This window comes from Saccoglossus kowalevskii, chromosome 7 (genome assembly GCF_978046115.1).
Source record: "Saccoglossus kowalevskii chromosome 7, keSacKowa6.1, whole genome shotgun sequence".
NCBI classification, from domain to species: Eukaryota; Metazoa; Hemichordata; class Enteropneusta; family Harrimaniidae; genus Saccoglossus; species Saccoglossus kowalevskii.
The window spans coordinates 31,002,037-31,029,845 of NC_140647.1; the positions used below are offsets into that span (position 1 = coordinate 31,002,037).

At 32.3% G+C, this 27,809-nt stretch overlaps 1 protein-coding gene across 1 annotated transcript in view; it reads right to left on the reverse strand.

Annotated features, from left to right (window-relative positions):
- Window positions 1-27,809, reverse strand: part of LOC102803048 (inactive phospholipase C-like protein 2) — a 257,876-nt gene that overhangs the window by 11,318 nt on the left and 218,749 nt on the right. The window contains exons 4-19 of the mRNA XM_085501454.1: window positions 18,010-18,159; window positions 15,744-15,959; window positions 12,518-12,563; window positions 10,488-10,617; window positions 10,223-10,341; window positions 9,684-9,747; window positions 8,218-8,311; window positions 7,524-7,641; window positions 6,237-6,322; window positions 5,176-5,296; window positions 4,219-4,304; window positions 2,402-2,484; window positions 1,928-2,020; window positions 1,743-1,842; window positions 987-1,166; window positions 383-490 (exon numbers count right to left, since the gene is read on the reverse strand). Coding sequence (XP_085357580.1) covers window positions 383-490; window positions 987-1,166; window positions 1,743-1,842; window positions 1,928-2,020; window positions 2,402-2,484; window positions 4,219-4,304; window positions 5,176-5,296; window positions 6,237-6,322; window positions 7,524-7,641; window positions 8,218-8,311; window positions 9,684-9,747; window positions 10,223-10,341; window positions 10,488-10,617; window positions 12,518-12,563; window positions 15,744-15,959; window positions 18,010-18,159 — 1,794 coding nt within the window. The remainder of the gene's footprint in view (window positions 1-382; window positions 491-986; window positions 1,167-1,742; window positions 1,843-1,927; window positions 2,021-2,401; window positions 2,485-4,218; window positions 4,305-5,175; window positions 5,297-6,236; window positions 6,323-7,523; window positions 7,642-8,217; window positions 8,312-9,683; window positions 9,748-10,222; window positions 10,342-10,487; window positions 10,618-12,517; window positions 12,564-15,743; window positions 15,960-18,009; window positions 18,160-27,809) is intronic.

Here is a 27,809-nt window from a genome sequence, read left to right on the forward strand (position 1 = left end):
TGGAATTATTCAAGATGGCTACCATAGTGATTTATAATGTGGGAAATTACTAAATTGTTGATTTCATGGAAATGAAAAATCATGATTATCATTTCAATCAAATGTTGCCACATTTTAATTTCAGAATAGAAATCTTTTTTTAGTGGTCTTAGTGAAGACAGTGATCACAATTTAATTCCTAAGTCTAAGATTATTAATTTGATTAATTTTTGAACACTGTTTAGATCATTGTTGGATAGCCAAGCCTCGTCACAATAAACTGAAATTATTATTTCTGTATGTTTTTGTTTTGCTCAATTAGGTACATTTTAGTGATTGTTCACGCCTATGTTACTGCATAGTTTTGTTTGTTAAGTAAAGAATAATAAACAAATTTTCCTACCTTCTCTCATCACAGCAGGCTTCAGTACGTAACCACAGCAACCATTTTGTTGAAACCTTCCTTCGTAAAGGTCCATCATTAGTCCCGGCGTCTGGTAATTCAACGCAACTACAAAATGTAAATGAAAAATAATTTGAACACATCAACCATCTACAGTAATCAAATGAAACAAAATTCTAAAAATAACATAAATGAGGAAAAAAACAAATTTCACAAATATGTCACTAGAGGGCGCTTTTTTATTTGTATATAATCATGATTGTAATTAAAGTTGTCGTTTAAATAACCCAGTCAACTGGCAATGATTACAACCATGTTCTGGACTGTGATTGACAAGTGGAATTAAATATTTTTTTCACGACTTTCCAAAGCGTTCATATCGATATATGTGATGAGACCTTTAACAAAAATATTTTTCAAGCAATTTTTTTTCTATATTGTACAAACAAGTTTCGTCAGTTAATGGTCGATCTACAATTGCTTATGCATTGTGGGTAGAGTCTAGAAATAAAATTAATTATATTCAAGATTATGCAAATCAGTAAACACTGCACTCATGATATATAATCAGAGCAATGGAAGAAGAAATAAGGTTTGTGCTCACCAATCTGACATCCACAATTCCAAAGATCCTGTGGATTATAATTACTTGAATCAACTCGTATAGTGTTTGGATGTATCCGAGTTAGAAACCTTTTTGTATGGTTTACAAAATCTTCTGGGCATATGTTGGCGAATTTATTAGCGACGCCTTCACTTAAGGAACACATCTCCCAGTACTTTTCTGTGAAATAACAAGACAATACAAATATGAGAAGAAGAGTAGAGTGGATTGAGGGATTGGGGAAGGGCTGAATGAGCTGGTCTGGTCACCATGGGATTGTGTGGATTAGGGGAGAGGGGGTGGATGTTTTGGTCACTAATATATAACGATATAATATTGATAATGGGTAAGTTTTTTTTTATTTTAATTTTAAAATCATCACAAAAATTGTGCTTTTATTTTGATTTTTTCATAAAAAATTAAATTTTTAACTGATGTGTGAGTTGTGCAGAAACATGAATAAGTTTTCTGATGCCGCTGTAGACAAGTTTAGTTATGTCGTTACCTTAAAAACTTGTGTGCTCTGATGTAAAAATGCTCTAATTTTGTCTGTATTTTGTGTGTGTGTGTGTGTGTGGGGGTGGGGGGGGTGGGGGGGGGTGGGGTGATTTTGCCATGTAAACGTTATATCTCAGAGTTCCAGGAAACCAAGAGAACCAGCAAATTAATGTGCAAGTTAGAAATCCACCCCGCCATTCTCGCACAGAAAAACGACTGGTGACGATGTAACTAAAAACTATTATTGTATATACTCACGATTTTGTGCAGATTCGTGAAAATCTTCAAACCGAACCGATTTACATATTGTGATGAGATCTGAAAGTTCTTTGATCAGTGTGATCTTCTTGAAACCATCCTGACAATGAGATAAAGTTTGTATTAAAAAATAAACACACTATAATTCAAATAGCGCCCTCTATGTTCACATTTGTCATACTCACTCTTTTTATCTTTTTCCTGTCATTGTCTGTGCATTCATCTTCATCCGTCACTTCTCCTTCATCATCTTGACATTCCTTCCGAAGTTTTTTTCCCTGAAAAAAAAAAAAGATCATGAATATAACAATAATAATGAAAGCATTTTCATAATTATTATCAATGAACAAAATCTGACATGAAATCATTTGCACAATACATGACATACTATGGTCACATTATTTATTTTGACCAATCATGGCTATTTAGATTTTCCAGCTGAGAAGAGAAAAAATATTTGCATGATTTGATGATGACATCACTATGACTTCATGTCTTCAGGACCTGAAATAAATTGTCCCTGTTAAAACAATTTTGCAACTGTTACAGAATGTGGAATGTCTGCCATGTCTACAGCAACACTCGTTCAGTGTTGATAAAATATTCGTGACTGCTGGGCCAAACGTCTAAAAAATTTGTAACCGATTCATCTCACTTACCTTCAGAATTATTTTGCCTTTAAGTTCTTCTGGCGAAGGTAGAAAATGTTTGTCTTCCTTTGGTGGATCACGATAAAGTTTGTCTGTAAACGCAGCAAAGTGAATATTGTGAGTCATATACGGTGATGTAATATTATATCACAGTACCCTTATACTGTAAAACCATTTATTTTCACTGACCTTTAATTTCATTATTTTAATGTTTTGAGCATATTCATGTGAGTTTTATTGTTATTTTACATGTTTACGTAGATTTAATGTAGCAGATTTTACTTATAAGCAAAAATAGCAAAATAAAAACTCGATGAATAATTAATGCATTTACAGTACTTGTCTTCATAACCAAAACAACAGAAAATGAAAATAGATAATTATTACACGATATTGATGGTTACCAATGAAACCAGTTTAGATTTTTATTTTTAAATAATCAACTTAAATCCAGTTTGATGCAGATGCTGACAGCTACATCTGAATGGGACTCACAATTTGTGAAACATTGAAGGCAATTACCACTTTGTGGTCTGCAGACAACTTGCCTCTTTCAATGCATACAGGATAGGAACAGTGTTAAAAGTACTGACAGGGGGGGGGGGGGTCTCCTAAAACTTGCAATGCATGGAGCTCTGGGCAAATAACAAGAAACCAACCCACAGCCTCCATGATGAAAGAAATTAACCACACAATTAATAGTAAGAAATCCAGTACTTAAAGAAAAAAAATCCACATTAAATACAAGACTATTCACATTGCAGTCACTAATGTTCAGAGTAATACTTACCACGAGTTAAAATTGCACACTAAGGAGATTGTAATCAATTTATCTTGGCTATATAAAGTACGTCATTGTGACTATATAAGAGTACATAGTACAAGTCTGCCCATCAGTCTCTGGCATAACTGTTATTAGCAAATACTCTTAAATTATGAGTGATTGGCAAATAAATTTAGCCCAGTTTTTAATCATGAATTATTTGGCAGTGAACAAGTAAAGACGGCTAGATGATATAAACATGGTGTTCATTTCAACAATATTGAGTAACTGTGAAATACTTTATTAAGGACTGATATCTGTTATTTTCATGCAAAAAAAAATAATTATGCAATACATTCAAAAAATATACACGAGAAGATTGAATAGCAGCATGTACTACTTTCAAAAATATTCAAAATTATTTATGATAACTATGCGTGTAAAGTTGCATATTGTGACTAGCAAGGTATTAAAACAGTTGATAGATAGAGACTGACTACTTTCGCTGACATTTGTCGAATCACAAACATATGACTAAATAGAGCCAGAACATTTTAACGCATATGTATAATGGTCTTCACATAATACCCTCTCACAAGTGTGTTTTAGTGATCGGCTGCAGAGCGACGTATTATTCAGAACACACAACATTCATACATAATGTATGAGAGAGAAACATATCCATAGCATGTACCGTAAAATGAATTGACACAATAAACATATAATAATAACATCCATGTAATGTATGCATGCACAAAAACAGTACAGCTGGAGGTTGATGCGCAGCGTACTGTCTGAGTGCATACTTTGAGGTAATAACTTTATTATTATACATCTTTTTCTTCCAAAGATACATCATGGGAATGCCAAAATTCAAAAAGTTTAGAACAGAACCAGCAAACTTCTTCATGTGGAGTCTGTTCAAACCCTGATGGCAGCCATGTTTGTTTTTATTATTAGAGGACGCTTACGTAACTTGGTATCAAAGACAACAAAAACATGATATTGCAGTAAGTATAGAATGTAATGTTACTTATAATTGAATGATTGCTGAACACATTACCTCCGAATGTTGATGTGAGACATTTCACCATGTACCTTTGCTGATCTGGACAGCAGTGATTTTCAATATTAACTATTACTGGATATCTGGAAATAAATGAAAACACAAGTATGGATAGTAACACTCAACACAATAGAACAATCGATACTGTAACACTCAACCAAGTACAACAATGGATATTCTGACACTCAATATAGTACAACAATGGACAGTAATAAGGAATACTATAACACTCAACACAATAGAACATTGAATACTGCAACAATGGAACTCAACACAGTACAACAATGGATAGGAAGGATGGATACTGTAACACTCAACACATTACAACAATGAATACAGTAACACTCAACACAGTAAAACTATGGATAGTAACAATGGATACTGTAATACTCAACACAATACAACAATGGATAGTAACAATGGATACTGTAACACTCAACACAGTACAACAATGGATAGTAACAATGAATACTGTAACACTCAACACTCAACACTATGGATACTGTAACACCCAACACAGTACAACAATGGATACTGTAACACTCAACACAGCACAACAATAAAAACTGTAACAATCAATACAGTACAACAATGAAAACTGTAACACTCAACACAGTACAACAATGGATACTGTAATACTCAAAATGGTACAACAATAGTTACTGTAACACTCAACACAGCACAACCATAAAAACTGTAATACAGTACAACAATGAAAACTGTAACAATAGAATATAACAATGGATACTGTAACACTCAACATAGTACAATGGATACTGTAACACTCAACATAGTACAACAATGGATACTGTAACACTCAACATAGTACAACAATGGATACTGTAACACTCGACACAGTACAACAATGGATACTGTAACACTCAACACAGTACAACAATGAATAGTAAAAATGAATACTGTAACACTCAACATAGTACAACAATGGATACTTACTGTGATACTGTAAACGCATGTTCATTGATGGCCTCTATTGCTGACTTGAATGATATCTTGCTTGTCAAGGTATGCCCATGGTAAATAATAGCTTCGTCTGAAGGACCATCCCAACAATCGACTAGACAGGAAAGAGAAAAAAAGTACTTAAAAAAGTCAAGATACTATTACAAATATTACTGATGAAGAAAAGTGAAATGTTCAATAATAACAATTTTATAAAATATTAACTTTATCATTGATGTAAAGAAATTACTATAATTTTAATTTAATTTATTTTATTTGAAATTTTTGTAAGCATATGCATATAAAATTGCATATATTTTCAATGGACAGGTTTTAATATACAAACTGGACAATGCAGTTCAAACAGTAGACATTATGCGTATAAAGTCCATCCTAGTATATTTCTTGTAAGCCAATGGATTTCGTTGTGTGCCCCCCTGTTTTGCCAAAGTAATAAACTTTATTTTTCATGTACCTATCTGTGTTGTGTCATAAATACAATTACTGTAGAATACTTTATTTTCGCTTGGAATTAATTTTCGCTATTTTCACTGAAGGAATGGATCAGTGAAAATAAAATCCAGCGAATATACCTTTTTTCTTATATTTCACATTCAACTCATCAAAAATCAGTGAAAATAAATTCCATACAAAACACCAAAAAGCCTTTTCAGCGAAAATTAGTTCTAGCTAAAATAAAGTATTTTACAACTATATAAAATTCCACTGAAACTTGAATACCTGAGACGACGTAGAATAGGGGAAAGTATGATACTTGAATACCTGAGACGACGTAGAATAGGGGAAAGTATGATACTTGAATACCTGAGACGACGTAGAATAGGGGAAAGTATGATACTTGAATACCTGAGACGACGTAGAATAGGGGAAAGTATGATCAAACCATAATAGACAACTGTACTCACACAAATGCAGTGTTTAAGCCATACATTACACAAATAACGAGCACTCATAGAAAACAAACGGTAAAAATGAAAATGAGGAAAATTCAATCTTTACGTCTAAGCATGCATGTCTAATAAGTAAATACTCACGTTCAACACTTCTGCATCCCCTTTGCAGCGCTCGGATGTAACCCTCCGCACTAGACGGACCTTTCAATTGATCTTCAATTAAATACCTGAGTTTATACAAATAACTTACATTTGACAATCATATGAAAGTCTCGAATTATAATGTATACTTATAACAACAATAATTATTTTCCCTCTTATACCCTACATACAGACTACAGGCAAAAGTACAAATACATGCATAAACATTGAAAGACCAACTTTCTTTTCATTGTAACAGATAGAGAGGATTCACAATGCTATAACTAGTTGTGGGCAATTGAAATGTCAGTAACTAAATTAAAAATAATAAAAAATTTTTAAAAACAAGCAGCCAGTCGGCTGAGATAGCTCCGCTGTTAGCAATGCACATTTCAATTAAAGAACAGAGGATTTCATTAGAAAATGAACAATATGCATAAGTATCAATGCAATGGGACTTGCTGTTGTCAACAAGAATTCAAAAATATCACTTTTCACCAAAAATGACAAAAATATTCACCAAAATTAGAGAATTGAAGATATCATCACCAAATGAACAAATCTGAGAGAGGTCCACATGTAGTACCTATATATGTAATATCAAAGCAATTAGACTTGCGGTTTTTAATAAGAAGTTGAAAATATCACTTTTTACCAAAAATGACAAAAATATTCACCAAAATTAGAGAATTAAAGATATCATTACAAATTGAACGAATCTGAGAGAGGTCCACATGTAGTACCTATATATGTAATATCAAAGCAATTGGACTTACGGTTTTTAACAAGAAGTTGAAAATATCACTTTTTACCAAAAATGACAAAAATATTCACCAAAATTAGAGAATTGAAGATATGATCATGAAATAAACAAATCTGAGAGAGGTCTACCCAAGATACATATACACCAAGTATCAAAGCATTCAGGCTTGTAGTTTTCAAGAAGAAGTCGAAAAAGTAAAACATTGACACGGACGACGACGGATGACGAACGACGACGGGCAATCACTCATATGATGAGCTTCGCTCTACAAAGTCAACAGCGGAGTTAACAAAAGAGAACAGAATAAAGTAATAAAGAAAAGAAAACTATCTTTATTAACAAACTAAATTTCCCACAGAATATTATCCTGTTAATGATCTGTGCCCCTAAAAATTTCACATATCTGGATAGTAAGATTTATAACCGTGCCTAATCAAGAACTGAATCTCAAACATGAGTGAGTGAAAACTGCCATAACTGCGACGCCAATATAATACAAAATGTACAATGATACAGATACTTACGTATTGTGGGCGGATGCAATAAAGTAGTGTGATAGAGACTGTGTCATGTCTTGACATACTGTTCTATGACTGTGATCAAAGATATCACACTCGATAGACATTAAATATTGTGTAAATCCTGGAAGAAACAAAAAAAAAAGATACTAATAATCAAAACACTATTCCTGAAAAATAAAATTATTATCCACTGCTTAATGATGTGTTTTTTGAAAAATGGAATAAAAGGTTTCAAGAACATGAAATCACTTTGGAACTATTTCAATACTGAAACTTTTTTTTTTTCAAAACTGTGTTTATGTTGTATAATATAACATGGTTCATGGTCCATATTTCAATAATGTACCTTTCTTCAAATTGTAACTCTAATCTCCATGGATATTTACCCCAGATTAAGCAAGTCAATATCAATGTCATAGTCCCTGTTTGTATTTATTCGCATACATTTGATTTGAAGATACACAAACAATGCACATTTCAATTAAAGAATTGAAGATATCATCACGAAATGAACGAATCTGCGACTGGTCTACCTGTAGGAAAAATTAAGTAAGTTCCAGTAATATTGCCTCCCAAATTGATGCGTGTTGTTTTAATTTTATTTTAAAATTCTCACTAAATTTGTGCTTTAATTTGATTTTGATTTTAAATTCTGATAAAAGACCTATTTTTTGACCATAGAAATGAATGTACTTACCATCTATTCCTAAATGACCTTTGACCTTTCCTTCTTCTGAAGGTTCAAATCTGTTGATAAGTTCAAGACACTTATCTTTTGTAACGCCCGTCATCTGTAAACAAAACATAACAATGTGAACTACCTTTCACCATGCTCCTACTGAATGCAACGAACCACTGTGTGTGACAGTTATCAATCCAGATCCAACCTCCTTACACACAGAGATACCAAAGACAAAACCAATAAACCCACCTCAATCACAACACAGACATGTCAAAATCAATCACATAGAACTGTCAGTTTATACAATGTATATTTCATAAATTGTCTGCATCCAGTCGGAATTCAGGTAAAAGTATAAGTAAAGAACGAAGACGCTGTATTTGCTCATTACAGGCACATCTTCAATAGCAATGTACATTGCATTTGTTATACATGTATGCTGGATCATTTAAATATTTAGGTCATACGAACAATTTACAAGGCTATATAGAGCAAATATGCTAATCTGAAGATAAATTATTCTGACATGACCTAAAAACAAGAAATCAGTTTTGGGGATTTACATTTAAAACCTAAATCCAGCTTTGCCCTGTAGACATTATCCACAAAGATCAGAAAGAGTGGGAGATAACAGAATGAAAAAAAAAAGACCAAAATGAAGTTTGAAGTGCATTATTAATGTTTCATTTGCAGGGAGTTCACCATCATGAATAAATAATACTTCCCAGCAGGCATTGCAGGTGTTTTTATCTTAGGACCATACAATGTGCTGACGGCTTGGCTTCATACATGAAACATAATGTACTATATATGGTTGTCCAGGTTGTAACGGTGGATTTCCTGTCTGAAGTTTATTTTGCTCATACCTGGATTTTAACGCTTCTGTGCACACGCTAATAAGAATTTTTACTGACTGGGTATAAAAGGATGAACTTTAGAAAAGACACGTACAACTTTTTATGATTTGGTACAACAAGTTGTGTCAGAAAATCTGTTGTAAGCCATTGATCAAATGCTAGCATTTGGTTAGATACAGATACAATAGACCACTCACAGTGGTTATATTGTTAAGAGTTTTTATATACTCTATTTTATGTTATTTGAGACAGCTTTTTTGTGTTCAGTTAATTGTGATCAGAATATCATCTTTTATATGAATAAAATACTATGCAAATGAATATTTAAATATGCAAATAAATTTAATAAATATGCTCATTTGTATCTCCATTATTCTTATACTTATTTTTAGAATTAAACAGTCAGAACTTGAGAACTTTTATGGGTGTCAGCTTGAATATTTATAAAAATAATAAATTTAGGACTAAATTGATATTACATGTATAATGCAAATTTCCCGACCACAAACTGTGAGATTTCATTGGTCTATTTTAATTATCAGGTTGCTATGAATTATGAATACTGATTTAACCTTACTCGCACATGCAGAGTAAATATGGTAATTTATTATCAGGATTACTTACCCCTTGTTCTGCTTCCAGAAAAATCAACAGATCATCAGTCGTTAAAAACTCACAGCTTGCATACCTGAAACATATATATATATATATATATATACTCTTTCAATTGATTTGTTTCATAATGTCTGTGTACTTTGGTGGTAGTTGTTGAGTTAGGTTCATGAACTTGCATTGTCTCTATTAAAGTGAATTTTGTATTAAGATGATCTACAGTGGGTTAGGTTATACCCACTTAATTGTATAACGAGCAAAATACTGTTATTGTTAAAATAATTCCAGTAATAAATATCCACTGCATACTTTTTGAGCATGCATTATCATTAAATTTTGTTTCATTATTTCATAACCCAAATTTCTAGTGCCACAGGAAATAATTTGCCTAATGGATCTTGCTTGTAGAAAAATAATGGCTACTCTAATATATGTACGTGTGTGAAGAAATCTTTAACTTTTTTATCCAGAGAATTGTCTGATACATATGCTTTCTGATTTACACATATTCCATTTTTGATTACCGTATTTAAACATAAACTCAACCTTACCTAACCAGTAAAAAGTAAATTTCGGGTCTTGTTGAAATTTCCTTGAAAAATTCTAAAAAATCTTGAAAAGCCAGGGCAGGTCTACTGCTACCATCTTTACACTTGTTTAAGGTGATTTCCTGAATAAAATGTGAAAAAATTATGTATTCATCCAATTTTATTCATGAGATTGGAAAAACAATGTTAGAAAAATTAGAATTATATTAACTATATGATTGTAGAGGAAAAGAAAAAAAAATTACATAAATTTGTATACAAGACTTACTTTAAATTTTTGTTTTATTTTACAAGTTGTGACTCCTTGATTTATTTTTTTCATAAGCTGGATAACTTCAAACTCGTCTAGTCGACCACTTCTCTCGTTGTCAGCCCCGGAAAACATCTGCTTTAACCACGTGGAACAAAAAGTTAAGGACAGATAAGACAGAACGTTTCAAAAAAACATTGTACATTGTACTTTACAAAAACTTGATAGTTGCATATTCTTATTAAAGATTCTTAAAGCGAGAGGGTCGTCACCTGCACACACGCTAGAATTGAGTCCCAAGTGACGATAACAACACACATTAAAAATGCAAACGCTCATGGGTAGATGCTTGTTTGTAAACAATGACACGCTATGGCCATCTGACGCATACTCAGGTGATGACTCCCCTGCTTAAGTGTTTATGCATGCTCTAACAGTAGAAAAAGAAATCTAACATACAGAGAAAAGAAACAACCATTTTATCACGAGAATTTCCGATTGTCGTGTTGCATTAGAAGTGTAACTAGTACCGTAATCATGCTGTCTGGAGCTGAAATGTCCCGATTAATTATACTGCATATTTCAAGTTTGTCATAACATAATAAACTTTCACTCAGTATCACTTATAGATGGTTGATTCTATGACCTAAAATATATTCTAATTCATGTACCTTGGTCATGTCTTATTTCTGTGGATTAATTTTATCCCTCGGTCCAAAAATTTTACTGAAATAATTTACGAATTATAAAATTTGATTTAAAATTCAAAACAGCAAGCTAAGGGGGTAAAATATTTGAAATAATGGGGATGGCTGCAAGTGTGTCACCAGTGCAATTTACTTACACTGTTTGTTCATTTTTTTTTTTTTGAATGTGTCAACATTTGTTTCTTCGCAACACCTTGCATGCAATTTATTGTTTATCTGTGTCTAGCTTGCAAATTATTATTTTTTTAAATCACCCCCCCTCCAATGATTTCAAACGGTCACACCTAATTCAAAGAAAATATTGATAAAGGTGGAAAAAAATCTCATAACCTGGCCTATCATGTTTTTGGAAGAGAATGTTATTGGAATGACACAATTTTATTGTTGTTTGCTCTATATGTGAGCAAAGACTTTTCACTAGGGTCTATGCTGCAAATAAAACAGGTCTGCATTGTGTAAATACACATGTAAGCATGAACTGCAGGCAACAAACCTAATATCCCCTGATGGACACAAATTCACTTTGATTTAAAACCATTTGGATCAGACAAATTACTCGATAATTACATTTCACTAAGTTGGTTTTGTCTTACACGCACGTAAATAAACTTTAACTAATTGAGATCTGTATGAGGTTACACGACTACTGGCGAGTGAACAGTGCATGAACTGTCCTACAACTGACCTACTTTGCAGTGTACTTTTATTCTGTTATCATATATGCATTGCAGAAACCTTATAGTCTAGTGCCATTTTCGAAAACAGTCCCTGCCTAAGAAGAAAGGGTCATTTTGGGGTAAAAGTTGGGAACCATACTTTTTAGCATAATTTTGGCATGCTGAATCTGATAAACCTGGTTCCCAAACGATATTTTGAAGATTTATTAGTCTAATTTGCATAAACAAAATGACTATTTTGGCATAACTCAGTTGGGAACATAACATGTTGATGTAATTCCATAAGAAATGTCTTAATAATGTTCCCCGACCCTGAAAACATGAGTAGAAATGTTTCATTTCCCATATTCACTTGTCTTGTTACAAAGATATTGCAGAGAGGAGGAAATTTGGTGGCCATTTTGTTTATGCAAATTAGTCTATTACATATTCTTATATCGCTTCGGAACCTTGTTTATTGGATTCAACATACCCAAAATATGGTAAAAAGTTTGGTTCCCAACTTTTACCCCAAATTATGGAAATGGTACTATCATATATTGAACACTGCCCTCTAGTGGCATAGTGGTGAAATGGCACAAATTTGGATTATTGAATTCAAGTCTAAAAACTGCCGACAAGACTCATAGCTGCTGGAAAATCTAGAAAATATGGAAAAGGATATCTGTCTCTCATGTCAAGTTCATGTGATGTTTCCATGGAATCTGGAGCTGTAATAAAAACAAAATATATCAGTCAGAACATGTACTTCTATAGTTAATTTTAATCTACATGTATTATTATAAATCTCAAACATAATCACACTTGAAATACAGAACAAATACTGAAAAAATTATCTCAGGATCCTGCATTATATGTTGTAGCTTTGCTACATGAAAACTCAAGTTTCTTTTTTATTCAACATAACTTTTCCTGCTCATATTTTAGTGGAAAAACACCTTCTAATTTTTTAGGCCAGAATGCCATATATATGTGATTTAAAAAAAAAAATTATGAAGTTGATATTGAAAGGATTTAGTACAAAGTGTAGTAGATGAAATATGACTGTATTAAAGTAATTGTTTTCATGTAACTATGCATGCTTCTTCATTGTCAAGGTAACCGAGCGTACTTCTTGGGAAGCATTGCCAAGGTAACTATGCATGATTATTTGGATGCATTGTCCAGGTAATTGTGCATGTTTTCAGAATGCATCATCCAGGTAACTATGCATGTTTTTTGGGAAGCATTGCCCAGGTAACTATGCATGCTTCATGAAAAGCACTGCCCAGGTATTAAACTATGCATGCTTATTTGGATGCATTGTTCAGGTAACTATGCATGTTTCCTGGGATGCATCATTCAGGTAACTACGGTATGCATGTTTTTTGGGAAGCATTGCCCAGGTATTAAACTATGCATGCTTATTTGGATGCATTGTCCAGGTAACTACATTTATGTATGCATGTTTCCTGGGATGCATCATTCAGGTAACAATGCATGTTTTTTTGGGAAGCATTGCCCAGGTATTAAACTATGCATGCTTATTTGGATGCATTGCCCAGGTAACTATGCATGCTTATTTGGATGCATTGTCCAGGTAAATATGCATGTTTCCAAGAATGCATCATTCAGGTAACAATGCATGTTTTTGGAAAGCATTGCCCAGGTAACTATGCATGTTTCCTGGGATGCATCAATCTGGTAACAATTAATGCATGTTCCTTTGGAAGCATTGCCCAGGTAACTATGCATGCTTCTTGGGATGAATCATCCAGGTAACTATGGTTGTTTGAACATCTGTATTAAACTATGCATGCTTATCTGGAGGCATTGTCCAGGTAATTATGGATACTTCTTGGAATGCATCATCCAGGTAACTATGCACACTTCTTGGGAAGCATTGACCAGGTAACTATGTATGCTTATTTGAATGCATGATTCATTGATTCAAACCAATAATCAAGATTATCTGATAGATCTCTAGATAACTAACACAAAATGAACAAACTCTAAAATCAAAGACAATAAACCATGCAATTCAGTCACTCCAATCACATTGATATAGAACCTAAACGCCCTCAGGTGGTCAGCCAGGGACATGTTGTCATATCTCCCACATTAAAAATGATGACCAAGCTAATCAATAACAAGACAATTATTCCATATGCTTCACTGATTATAACTCAGGTAGTATCAATATATTATGAAATACTAAGTATAACAAAATAACTGGATAATACTATGCATGTGCAATTATGAATTCCAAAAGATACAAGACGATGATAAGACTTATTGATCCACCAACAGCTGCTACGAATTGCCAATTTTCATTTCAATTCAAGCAACTAATACATGAATTTCTGTTTTAAAAAATTCTGTGCACATTAGAATATATATTAATCAATACCCACTTGTTCATACCGAGTCAATACATTCTAATATTCAGAAACTGGTGAGGAATATTATTAACAGATTACTTTAATTAGCGAGTTAGATGCGTCACAGGAAAATATCACGCTTCTCATGCCATATTTAGTAAACCATGATAATTTTCATACAGCTGTGATGACCGTTCAAATCATTCGTTTAAAACTATTAATTTCGAGTTTGTTCTTTTCATGTATACATATATTAAATTAATGTTGCATGCTGGGATATTGAAAGGTTATTGACAAAATACCAACACTGAAAGTCAAGTACAGTGAAAGTATTGTCTCAAAGTATTGTCTCATATGTATAGTATCAATGCAAAAGTGTGCAATGTACGAGGACGTAAATTACAGTATTTTGTTAATAAACTTATCTGTGTTAACAGACAATGTCAAGAATAGTTCAGTTTTTGTCTTCCACATCTGTATAATCAAATCCGCTACAGTGACACCAAATCTGAGAGTTCATTTTATACTTGAGTAAAGACTGTTACATGTGTACTTTCATATAAGCTGGAAAGATCGTCTTGCACATGTATGTGTGCAGTCACCTTTAACAAATATCTTTATTATTGATGCAGTAGCGACTGTGAGAAGCAGTCAACTTTAAAGATTGATCAGCAGCCAGATTTCAAATTTTGCTGCCTTGACAGAACTCATAGCTGCTTAAATTTCATGACAACATCAGTCAGGAAATTTAAGAGTTTGGATCATCATGTAAAATATTTTGATTATGAAAATATATTTTCGCATGAAAGAGCATTGTTGTGTTTAGGTCGATCTTCTGATGAGATGTAAACTAATAGTGTTGTAAATTTGCATAATTATTAATGTATTCTAAAGCTCAATAATTTACTGCAGTAGATGTAATGTACATTATACCAGTATGTCATTGTAATAAAAATGTCAAACCAAAGTTCTTTTTCAGGGTTTGAACAAATTTGCTAACGTTACACGTTTTGTATTTGAACATCTGTATATCATCTTTTATTCTAGTTGGAAATTTCATAATATACTGTAGAATACTTTATTTTTGCTTGGAATTTATTTTCGCTATTTTCGCTGAAGGGATGTTTTCGTGAAAATAAAATCCAGCGAATATACTTTTTTTCCTATATTTCACATTAAACTCATCAGAAATCAGTGAAAATAAATTCCATACAAAACGCCTAAAAAGCCTTTTCAGCGAAAATTAATTCCAGCGAAAATAAAGTATTCCACAGTATATAAATCTATCAGGTAGATTCTATCAATAAATTTGATTAAGTTGACAGACCTGCTTGAAAGCTTAGAAACAAATTAAACTAATCAGAAAACTGTTTCAAGGGTAAATGGAATGGGGTAATCATGTATAAATTAAATGAACTATAGCCAAGAAATGAATATGAGAGAAAGTGAATAAGAAATGAATTTGTAAAACATGATTACACTGTTTGGAGAGATCACATGCACACTGTGGTAGATAGAAATAATACATACCTTTATTTCCGAGGTTACCCCCAATAAGGCAGGTTAATCCGGTAACCCATATATTTGCTTCATCCGGTGTATTTGCTACCAAATCTAAACTATCATAGTTATCACCGTAAATAATAGAGAAGGCACAGTCTTCAGAAAAGTCTCCGGCTATCTCTCGGTTTCTCAATGTCTCTGTGTTTTTGCCAACCCTCACTTCTTTGATTTGGTCAATGGAAACTGATGAGAACAAAATCATGGAATGACAACAGTTGTAAATAACAAATTCAAATATAATCAACTCCAAATTTTATAATTATATCAATCCGTCCTTTAAACTGTAGTTTTTTTCAACAATTTGCAAATAACATCTGGGATTAATATCCTTATTATCAAGCATTAATCATAGTATTCACCAAATGTTGACAGTTTTATGAAAACCAGTGTTTGCACATTTGAGTTAACAATTCCTTTATTCTTTGTGTGAGTCCAAATTAAATAATTAAAATGTAATTAATCATAAACCCTAATGAAACTGTCATTAATTACAGACAGGATTTGGATTATATAATCATCATATGTTGCAACAACACCACACCCCCCCCTCCCACAAAAAGTCGATCAGGTTTAAAACATACATAATGGTTGATGACAGGATGCAGATTTAGTCTGTTACATTTATAAAAAGAACGTAATGTCCAAGTACAACAAGAGCTGGATTTTAGCTAGCAAAGCACGAGTTCCTTATATTTGAAATATACAGAGTAATCAGCCCTTGCTGTGAGGTACTTATTTTAGCTGGATTAATTTTTTGCTGAAAAGACATTTTGAGTGTTTTGTATGGAATTTATTTTCACTGATTTTTGATGAGTTTAATGTAAAACATTGGAAAAAAGCTATATTCGCTAGATTTTATTTTCACTGAATCTTCCCATCAGCAAAAATAAATTACAAGTGAAAATCATAAATATTTAACAGTATATGTCTAATATTAGTGACAAAAGTAAACACTACAAAAAATAAGCTGAAATTATAGATGACACTCACTATAAAATTGTAAATTTTTATGAAAAGGCAAAGCCAGTTGATAGCCAGCTTGCGTGGCTATCAAATCAGTAATCCCCAACTTTCAACTTTGAATAATTTGACGTACATCGCATGTAGTAGCCTCGATTTACAAATTTTATCTTTAACATTAGTGTGAGCTTTTTATTGAAAAATTTGGGAGCAAATTAACAATAGTATTAGTTCAGTACAATAATGAAAAAAACTTTATAACAGATTTTTTTTTCGATACTGACACCATTGACTAAGTTTAGAAAAATTAAGCTGATCTGTGTATCCATACAGCACAGATTATTGATATATGATTTATAAAAAAAAACCCACTGAATAGAGTGAAGAATTAGTTTTCCAGTATTACGCTGTTGCTGTGGAGAGAAAAGTATTGAATGTCACGAAAAATAATACCCTACATCTTGTATTGTAAGCTGACGATTGATTTCGCATTTGTGAAATACGCGACATTGATTGATTTCTTCACAAATACAAACTGAATGGCTCTGTAATTAGAACTTATTATGCATAGATCGATGGGAATACTGTTACAGTCTACAATATGAATGAAGTCTCATATCGAATAGAAACATTCTGTTTGTTTTTTTGTATGTACGTAACAGACGAGTTATCGTGATGAATATCAGTAACCAGTTAATATTAGGTGAAATAATTGATTTCATTTCACTCGTATATGGCTATGATTGATCATTTCTGTTACAAAAGTATTAAAAAATGCTTTTTTTTCAACAATTTGTTTATAACAAAGCAGCATTGAGGTGAAAATTCGAGTACAAATAGAACACAGTGATATCGGCGATATAATCTATAAATACAAAACCTAGATTTTAGTAATATTTTCAGTAATAATATTCTTAGCTATTTAGAGGGAAATTTAGTTTAAATTTATAATAATTTGTTTGTATAATAATTTGTTATCAGCTGAATCTAAACGTATGCAGGCTAAATAAATGCATATATTAATATCTTAATTATGACTTAGTCCCTATCTGTCATTTACATAAAAGCATATGTTACATATGTTACATATACCTGTAGAGGGTAAATACAGTATAAGCAACTGATATACTCTAATGCTGTGTTTTTTTCAAACATAGTATGCACTGAACATTTTAAACTACAACATATAATATCCCAGGTAATTCAAAAAAAAGTTTCTAAGAGATTCTGATTCTACTTCATGTAGGCTTTGATGAAATCAGAACAGACTTACTTTTTGCTTTTATTGGTTTCTTTGATGTTGGATGCCATCTCAAAACAGACAGGTCATCATCAATTGTAAATATACGATGATACTGTCGGGACTGTGAACGTACTTTTATCAACTCGCTGCCTGCTTGCATGAATGTGATACAGTCTGAAGCTGTGGACAAAAACAAAACAAAAAAAACATTTTTTATTTATTGTTGTTGTTCAATCTTTAGTTTCATATATTTAAAAAAAAAACAATTATTCAAGGTCACATGACGTGTTTGAAATAAACATGATATGTCTGGACTAGTACTCAAACCATCAGAGAAATTGCTGACGACAAAAACTGTCAATTACAATACTTGAATATATGAAACACACATCAAGTTCAATTACGATGTCAATTGAGACTAATAGCCAATTACTGCAATCTGTCAAATCTAATAATAGTCTTGAACTCTGACCTTAATCACCCAATTTTCCATTTCAATGCCTTCTCTTATTGAGAATATTATTACCTGGTATTGAGCAGATCCACATAGGAAAGACAATCAATTTCTAGTGCTCAAGTCAAGATTGGAAATCACATTTGTTTTAAATTTATCCTTTTTTTCTTTGATTAAAAATGCCGCAGGGAAGAGATCAAAATACACCTCCACAGAATACAGTCAGCGCAATCAGGAATGGTTCACAGATCAATAACGTACTCAAAGAAATCATCATTCACGACCCAACAACAAAATTTGTAAATGCAGGGAAAAAAAAGAGGGGTGATGGGTAACTCAGCGATCAGCTGCAAAGTAACGTTAATGATATAATCATTTTATTTTAAATTTTGCATTCTAAAAATTACATTCAACAACAAAATACAATATTCCATAGTTGTAAACAATTTCTTTATGTATACAAGGTTGAAAACAAAATTATATAGAGTGAACACAACTATTACAACAACATCAATACAACTACGGAAGCTCAGAAAACCTAAAAGAGGAGATAACACGTTCATTATCAGATTGGATCAATGTCTTGATTAAAACTTTGTTAACGTGAGCCAATACAAGCTACTCTTGCAGCCGTGAATACACAACACTCTTGAGGTGTCATGTTGGATTGTGAAATCGGGTGGACTGATGAAGATGTTTATTTTTTTTTTTTCGATGATATTTCAAAGAGATACATCGATCTTTCATAGAATGGAGAATTGTCAGTCTTTGATTTTTGTTTTCTTTGTATGTAGTTTCTCATGTCAGATAAGGTCTCTTGGTAATAAAATCGTAGTCTCGGGGCGAGGCTTCTACTTTTACTTTTAATGTATCACAGTCATGCATTTATTATTGCCCAGAAAAAGTTATTAGTTTTATTTATAGATTTGAGAAATAAATACTGAGTATTTAGTTGATAAATGGGTGGCATCGAGGCATACATTAATTGAAACATATATACCCCTATTCTCAAGAGCAAACATTTTCATAGATTGTGGTTACTACGGTAACTGTCAAAAACACTCAAAAAAACGGTACTTTGGGCTAGTTGTTGAGACTCTCCTGAACAATGTAACAAGATTACCCATACATGTGCAATATATATAAATTTTGGTTGCTCAGGATTGTTTCAAAGTTGTGCTGTTTTTTTTTACTTTAGCTGTTTTTTTGACTGGCGTTCCACAGTTGATCACACAGAGCCTATAAAAATACATGCTCAGTTGTGCGCAATGTAGAACGTTATGTGACGTAGCTCCATCCCCGAGAATAGATGACTGCCGAATTTTTGTTTTCCCTTCAAATTAGTGTAATGATAAGTGCAGTACCATATTTGCTCTATTTAGAAGTGCATCTTCATAAATAAACCAAATTTTGTATTCTCTGTGTTATTAAAATATGATTTATTTTGACCACAAACACACCTCTGCCATATGTAAGGGCATATGCTACAAATAAAACAAATACAGTACATATATGTACTGATACACCTTTTCAGAGACAGTATTAACATTTTTTAGCTTAGGGCTCGGAGGATTGCACACATGAAATGCCATACAAACCCATCTGATATTTTATGCATATACATGCCCCTTGTATATTATACAATTATCAATAGAAACACACTGTTTGATACAAATCCTTGTTCGTAAAACAAAAACATTAATTTCGCAAAGCACAAAGGCACTCAGTGTTGAGCATTATGCACAATGTATTTGAATTGTATTATGAGAAAGAAAGCAAATGTTACGCCATTAACAAGAGATCGGGACAACAGTTATATATATTAGATGTACAATCTCACAGTTCAGTAAACAGACTGCTAGGGTAATCACAGCTAATGGAAGCTCAACAGAGCATAAAATGGAAAGCTTTAGGATTTTTCTAGTCTGATAACTACACTAATAGATTTACCAGCATTACAGGATTAAGTTTGCTTCTTCTTTTTATAAATCAATTTATTGCTTACCCTATCAATATTTCGATTTTTTTTTAGCGAAAAAAAATTATTTCACAATTTTTGATTATCAGTATATTGGTACATTGTTAACCATTGTGTCATACCAATATTCATAATAATATTAATAATAATAATAATAATAATAATAATAATAATAATAATAATACTAATAATAATAATAATAATAATTTGGGAGTATTATATGTGAGAACAAATCTTGTTGTAATGTCATGTATTTTGAGTAAATGTTCGTCATCTTCTATTTTATCCATAAAATTTCTAAATATTCAAGTTTATGTCACTCCTCAATTGTGTTAATGTAATAGTGATCTTATAAATCAACCAAATAATGAATCATCCATAAATTGTCAAATTAAATGCAATATTGCTTGAATGATTTAAAAAAATCTTCTGTCAACATGATGAATAAAGTAATTAAAAACAATTATCAGTACCATTATAATTCAGTACAAAGTTGACACATGCATGTAGGACCACACAGACATATAAACTTTGTCAAGCAGGTTAATCTGAAAGCTACGTACTATGTACTACCTCATTAAAATGCAAAGCAGATACAGTAGATAAATCAACATTAAACAGGTTTAAGTGTATTCATTCGATGTTCTTCAAGTTTTTTAAAAAAACAATACAAAACAAAATGATTAAGTATTAATTTGAATCACATATATAACAATCCAGCGAAAAGTATGTTCTGCAAATGTGTAAAAGCTGAAAACAGTAATTTGCGTAGAGACTCTGTAGCGCCAAGAACCCAGACAGTTTTAGCCCCTGGCACAAACAGAAATCCTAAGAGTTTCCCAATGAAATGAAACCTGTGGAAAAGACGTTCACAATCAGCAAAGGTGACTGCAGATCATATTTATGAGAGATCTCACTGAGAATTTGATGTCGTTGGCGACAGAGTGTCGCAGGAGTCTAATATGTAGCTTCACTAGAACGGCATGATATTGAAAAAAAAAATTGACTAAACAGCGTAAGCTCTTTTAATACTGATGCCAGAAATTAAATTGCTTCTTGATGAAAGATTATATCTTTCGATAGGCAGTGGCAAAAAGTTTTCTGCAGGCATCATGATCAGATGAAAATACAATAAGGTTGATCAATACAGTTTGATTTTCAAATTTTCATTGGAATAAAAATGCCAAGTTCTGAACATCGCTATTTATTTAAATCATGTAATATCTATAAGAATGAATGGTTCAAGACTCTTTTCCACAAATATGAATACAGAAATTAACATGACTGTTTCAGGAATACACAGAAAAAAAAGTTAATTTCATTCACATTTTGTTGTGAAGAACAAGGATGTGTTTGACTTAAACAAACATGAGTTCTCTCACTATCACCCATGGAGCATATGATAAATTCCAAATATAATATTTACAAAAAAAATGACCCGACTTTTTTTGTTTAAATTTAGTTCCCGACACATTATTGTTTTATTATTAAGTTAAAAAAAAATAAGAACATTTCCTAATTGAATAGTCTGAGTTTTACTTTTTCCCTCATATTTCCATATAATACATAACCAGCAATTAAGTAATAACACATTTATCTCACTATGTACTATATACCCTATAAAGTAGAGATGAGATTTACAAGTATACAAGTCAACACTGTGTCCAACACTGGAAATAAACACAGGTTAAATTTATTTTAACATCAATGATATTTTTTTTCTAGTTCTGAAAATACATATATGGGGGCATGTAGGATATACTCAAAGCTATATACATTTACTTTTGTTAGTGAACCTGTACATGGGAAATAAACAGTTTATTTCATGGAGGGAATGTACTTCCAAACAGGAGAGACTTTACCTCCAGGGAAACAATGCCCTCCTTTTAATTATTTTTCAATACTGAAACTATGGAAGACAGGAAGTTATGGTTTTGATTCCCAGATTTGACTGCTCACTTATCAGCATAAATTCAAGTACAGTCTGCCCTGCCTACCAAACACATATGCAATTAGCATCTCAGACAAAAAAATCAGAAGAGACAGCAACGTCCAGAAATGTCGTCTGGCACAAAAATACTAAAAATAAAATAAAAACTACCGTACTGACAGTGTTACCTGGACAACACAAACATTGTATAAATGTGATCAGCATTTCCATTTACAAAATTGTTTGCATAAATCAGCATAAATTTTCAAATGTTGGTGATAACTAGGCAGGCATGGAGATTCTAAATCTAGTTATTAAAATGTTTAATAACATTAAGTATTGTGATTGAAAAAACATGTCCATCAGCTTAAGTTAAATATGTGATACTCAAAAATATGAGCTTACTAAAAAAATTGACTGAGTGACATACAGTGGTCGTCAGGCTGGGCATGTTTGAATATTGAAGAACGACAGTCACATGATTAAGATTCAGTAAGAACAGCTGTTAATAAGACCATTTTAATTTGTAATCTCATATGGATTAGTATAAAAATGATGCTAAACTATGAATCTTAATTTAATGCTTTCAATGGATGAAAAAATATTAAATTTTGCAGGATTTATAGTTGATTCCGTAAATATCTAAGAACTGCATCTTTATTACCAATTTATGCTGTTTTAATAAATATTTTTTTTTTCAGTTCATTACATATTTTTATTGAAAAACATGTTGAAAACCTTTACCTCAAGATGAATATCATAAAGAATCATATTATCACAAATTCACAAAATAGTCCTGTTTATAGTCTGCCCTTTCCTTAAGAAGATTGGGATAAAAATATCCAAATTTTTTAAGTAAAAACTGAAAATTGACTCAAATTTTGTTTCTGTTCGATCTAAAATTAGGGTTCATTTCCAGAAACATTGAAGAATATAAGAACAAAATTGAAGAAAAATTTGAGAGGGAAAGTGTGGTGGTAGAAAAGGTTAATAAAAACACTGGATACATATAACAGAACTCAGTAACTTAATTGGAGAGGAAACAATCGAATAGAGGCAGAAAATCACTTCTGAGTAATCAAACTAGCATAATATAATGTTAATTGCGCTAACAATTCATTAAAATAACATATATAGCACCCATTATTTTACATGCAGACATTCTGACATTTTAACCTCACAGACACAGATTGCATAAAAGCTGTAACACTTTATGAGCAAACGATTCAGACAATTCTGTCTGGCAAATGAACAAATTTATGGAGCTTCGTAAAAAAAAAACTGTATAGTAGGATTGCCACTTTTTTTTTTATCAGAATTAATGTTTCCTGACTCAAACAAGGAAGGAGCGAAGGAATGTTTTTCTCCTTCAACTGAATTATTCATAGCAATTTCTAATATTTCTATATTTTTTATTGCAACCTAAATAGCTTAAAAATAGAATAAATTTTGGGGTATTTGGCCATCACGTTTGTGAGCACTACAATTATATACATTTCACCTTATTTGATTTTTAAATAACTATAAGTCGTACTTGACAAGTTGAATGCCCGACGTTAAGAGAATGTTAAATCCAGTTGGTGTTTGAAAAGTACATATATGCAGACGTCATTGAATTATCAATGACGACAAAGAGATGGATTTTCCCAGTGAAAATTGGTGATAATGGAAATAACATTTGCACGATATCGAAGGATTTAATGGGCTCAACGATCCTAACACAATGCAGTATCTGTCAATGAGAAGGCTATGCAATTCAATCATGAGATGGAGAAATATCTCAAAATTGTATACAGCAGTGAAAATGTCACTGGAGTTTTTTTTTTTGACTTGTGTGATTTAAGTTGGCTGTATGTAATCTTCCGAGATATCAAATAACAAAAATGTCTGGTGATGGAAATTTACTATTAATCTGCCGGGATTAGAGAACATTTATTTCGATTTAGTTTCATAATTGCAGGTGTAAAAATATATGCAAATCTTGTCCTAAAACTAAATATTTATGAACGTAACCAGTAAAAAAAAAAAATGAGGGATGGTTAGATGAATAATTAATAAATAAAAAAAATCTTCCCCCAACATGTACATGTAATGGGACGGAAGTAAAGGTCAAAGAATCTCAAAAATTAATAGTTGCCATGGTGACAAAAGCATTATCCTTTTTTTTTTTTAACTGTTACAGCCTTATGCTTTTCAGATTGCAGCCACCTTAAACTGAATTGCGTCCAGAAATAATTTACAAATTTTAAGAATGTGTTTGGTAATAAAAAAATAACAGAAAATCTCAAGCCCTTTTCCTGGGAACAATGACCATGACATCTATTTTCTAGGTGAAATTATTTTTATTTCCCATATGGGCAGCTGTAAAATTAGCTAGCAATCATTCTCAGAGGTGTAGCAAAACAATCCCCAAAGGAAATTCACTGTCGATGAAAATGAAAAAACCCACATTTCACTTCAATGCTAAACCACAGTAGCGTGAAACATAGTTAGCGTTAGACTTAATAGTGAAATGGTGATAAATAATGTGAGTTGTGCAATTAAGAATAAATAACACTTTGCCTGAGTTATGGCTAATGTCCCTTTAACCTTTCATGATCAGAATTTGTTTTCTCTTCTTTGAGTTGAAGTGCCATAAACGCTAATGTGTAGTTGGGCACAGGAAAAATTACACATCATGTCAGTTCCAGTAGTACTTCAGCTACCTTAAACTGAATTTCTGTATATAGATTAGGCCAAGAAGAAAAAGTTAAATAAATATCCTTATTGTGACAAATTAACAGCTACTAGTAGACAACTGACATCCCATTACAAGTGGCTTAAATAATTGAATCTATTTCTTCACATTCTCAGATTTGAAGTGACCAGATATGAATCCTGTTCATTTGAAAAGTAAAGGGGGAATTGATGCACAGAGGCACATCACTGTGCTATGAATCCTACCCATATCCATGAAATATAGTTGTAGAGGGAATTGATGTACAGAGGCAAGTGACTGTGATATGAATCCTGTCCACACACATGCATGATAGCTACAGTCACATTCCCTAGAGGGACTGTGCTATGGTGTATATAGAGAAAATTGATGTACAGAGGCAAGTGACTGTGATATGAATCCTGTCCACACACATGCATGATAGCTACAGTCACATTCCCGAGTGGGACTGTGCTATGGTGTATATAGAGAAAATTGATGTACAGAGGCAAGTGACTGTGATATGAATCCTGTTCATATATGTTCACCTGCACAAACATCATTACACCTAGTTTCATTATTGTTGGAAGTGAATTTACCACCCACTCCTCCTGTACAAGTGTTTTAGTGGTCCCTTGCGGTAGATCCATACATGCCGAAACACATATTGTAATCAAGTATCTTTCACAGCAATCATTAAAAGAGACACTTGTTTAATTTTATTATAAACATGACAACTATGATGTAGACATCAAGTGGTGAAATTGATTTTTACCTGGTTCTGCTAATTGAATTTTCGTAATAGGCTGTTAATTTTTGAGTTTTGTTTTTATCTATTCATTTTTATTATTTGAAATAATCGACACAAAATATATGCCAATTAGAAAATGGATTCCATTATCACGGCTGTACTCCGCTATAATACCACAAAATTAATGCAAATTGTACTATTATTACTTTTCACGAAAAAAACGTCAATTTCACAAAATAAATGCAAGTAGGTGAGTAATTGTGACTGAGTAACATTTAATTCAGTGTCAAAACGTTTGTAACATAATCATCAGCTGAATCCAGAGTAGATAGCATCAATGCATCGATAGGCAGAGAGAGACTTGATGAAAATGGAAAACTAAACAGACAATTGCCAACTTACAGGAAACATTGTACAAGTCATGAAGCAAACCATAACAATAAAGCCATAGGATGAATACAAGCAACGGAACTCAATAAGATACACTTCAGCCACACGCTCACTTATTCCTTTTTCTTATTTTACCAGTTCTGAGTGTGTTTAATTTGTAGTTTCTTTCTTCTTTTTTGCCTGAAGCTTAAACGTACAAGGAGAGCTGTCATATGATTAGCATTTTTAGAACATACATGTATACACAATGTACAAATTTTAACAGGATTTACCATTTTGATTTCTTGACAGATGCCTGCACACTACAACTAATTTCTATTAATTCTGAATGACGTGCAATACTCACTTTTCATTGTTCTGATACCTCCACGTTGTGATTCTTCTGCCTCTCAGATATAGAAAACACTGAGTATATAGTATAATTATTGCATTTCACTTTGAGCCAAACAACTAAGTGTTACATTAACTACTATGATAATAAATTAACTGCCAGTAGTACAGTATTTTGTACTATCCCCTATATATGGAAAGTCACATGACACATTTGCATAAAATCTTATCTCAACTGATAATATTTAATGGCTGCAGAAGTGTTTTCCAGAAAATAATATCATCAAGGTCCTATTAATTATAAAGAATGGAAGGCAAGCACACACAAGATGTTAAGAATCGATTATTTAATGCAAAAATGAAATACACATAACTGGAGGGTTGCCAAGCTGAAAGAGAATGTTTAGCATGAAACAGACATTATTAATTACCCGCCCCATTGAGCAGATTCCATAAAACACTAGTACTGCAAAGGCCAGCTGATAAACATATGGCACACTGCATAAAAAGATTGCATTTAAAAGCATGACCTTAGTATGAGCTATCAGTTCTTTCATGGACATACAAACAAAACATAGAAAAGCTGTTTTTTTTTTTTTTCGTTTTTCACTGATGACTTTAATCACCAGTAAAAAAACATTTTGAAATGTTATGCTCATACATGAAAATCAGCATTTACATATTTTGGTATAATGATCGATATAATGCGTCAATGTGTTTAAGCTTATTATCAGGCATTGATCATAGTAGTTACATGTATGTTATTTTTCATATACCTTCCGTTTCTTTAATAAGCAGGATTATGTTACAGTATAGTCAGGTCTATCCATCATCATCAATCACTATCAGTACCAGTAAACTGGTTCTCATAATTGGAACTGTACATGGATTTTCATGATGCTCATTTTAGTATTGTCAATGACAAGTCCTGTCCAGTTTTTAGTGACTATTAAAATAATTATTTACACTCATGTGACAGACAGTTTATTTTTTTCTTTATTCTGTCATTGACATTCATAATGCATTTCTAGCACGGAAATGACTAAAAGCTTAATTTTGATGAACTTTTAGCACTAAAATGACTGCCAATCAATCATCTTGATTGAAACAAATGCATGTGCACGTGTAAGATATGATGTGTGATGTATGTGTAAAGCATGTCAGAGATATGACCCTGGCAATGGCAAATTCTAAATTCTGAAACGTGTCCCAGGCTGTGCCTTAGAGATGTACAAGGTGATTTCATTCAAACTTTGTACCACGATCATGCATATTGAGTTACTGATGCATGGTATATTTGTT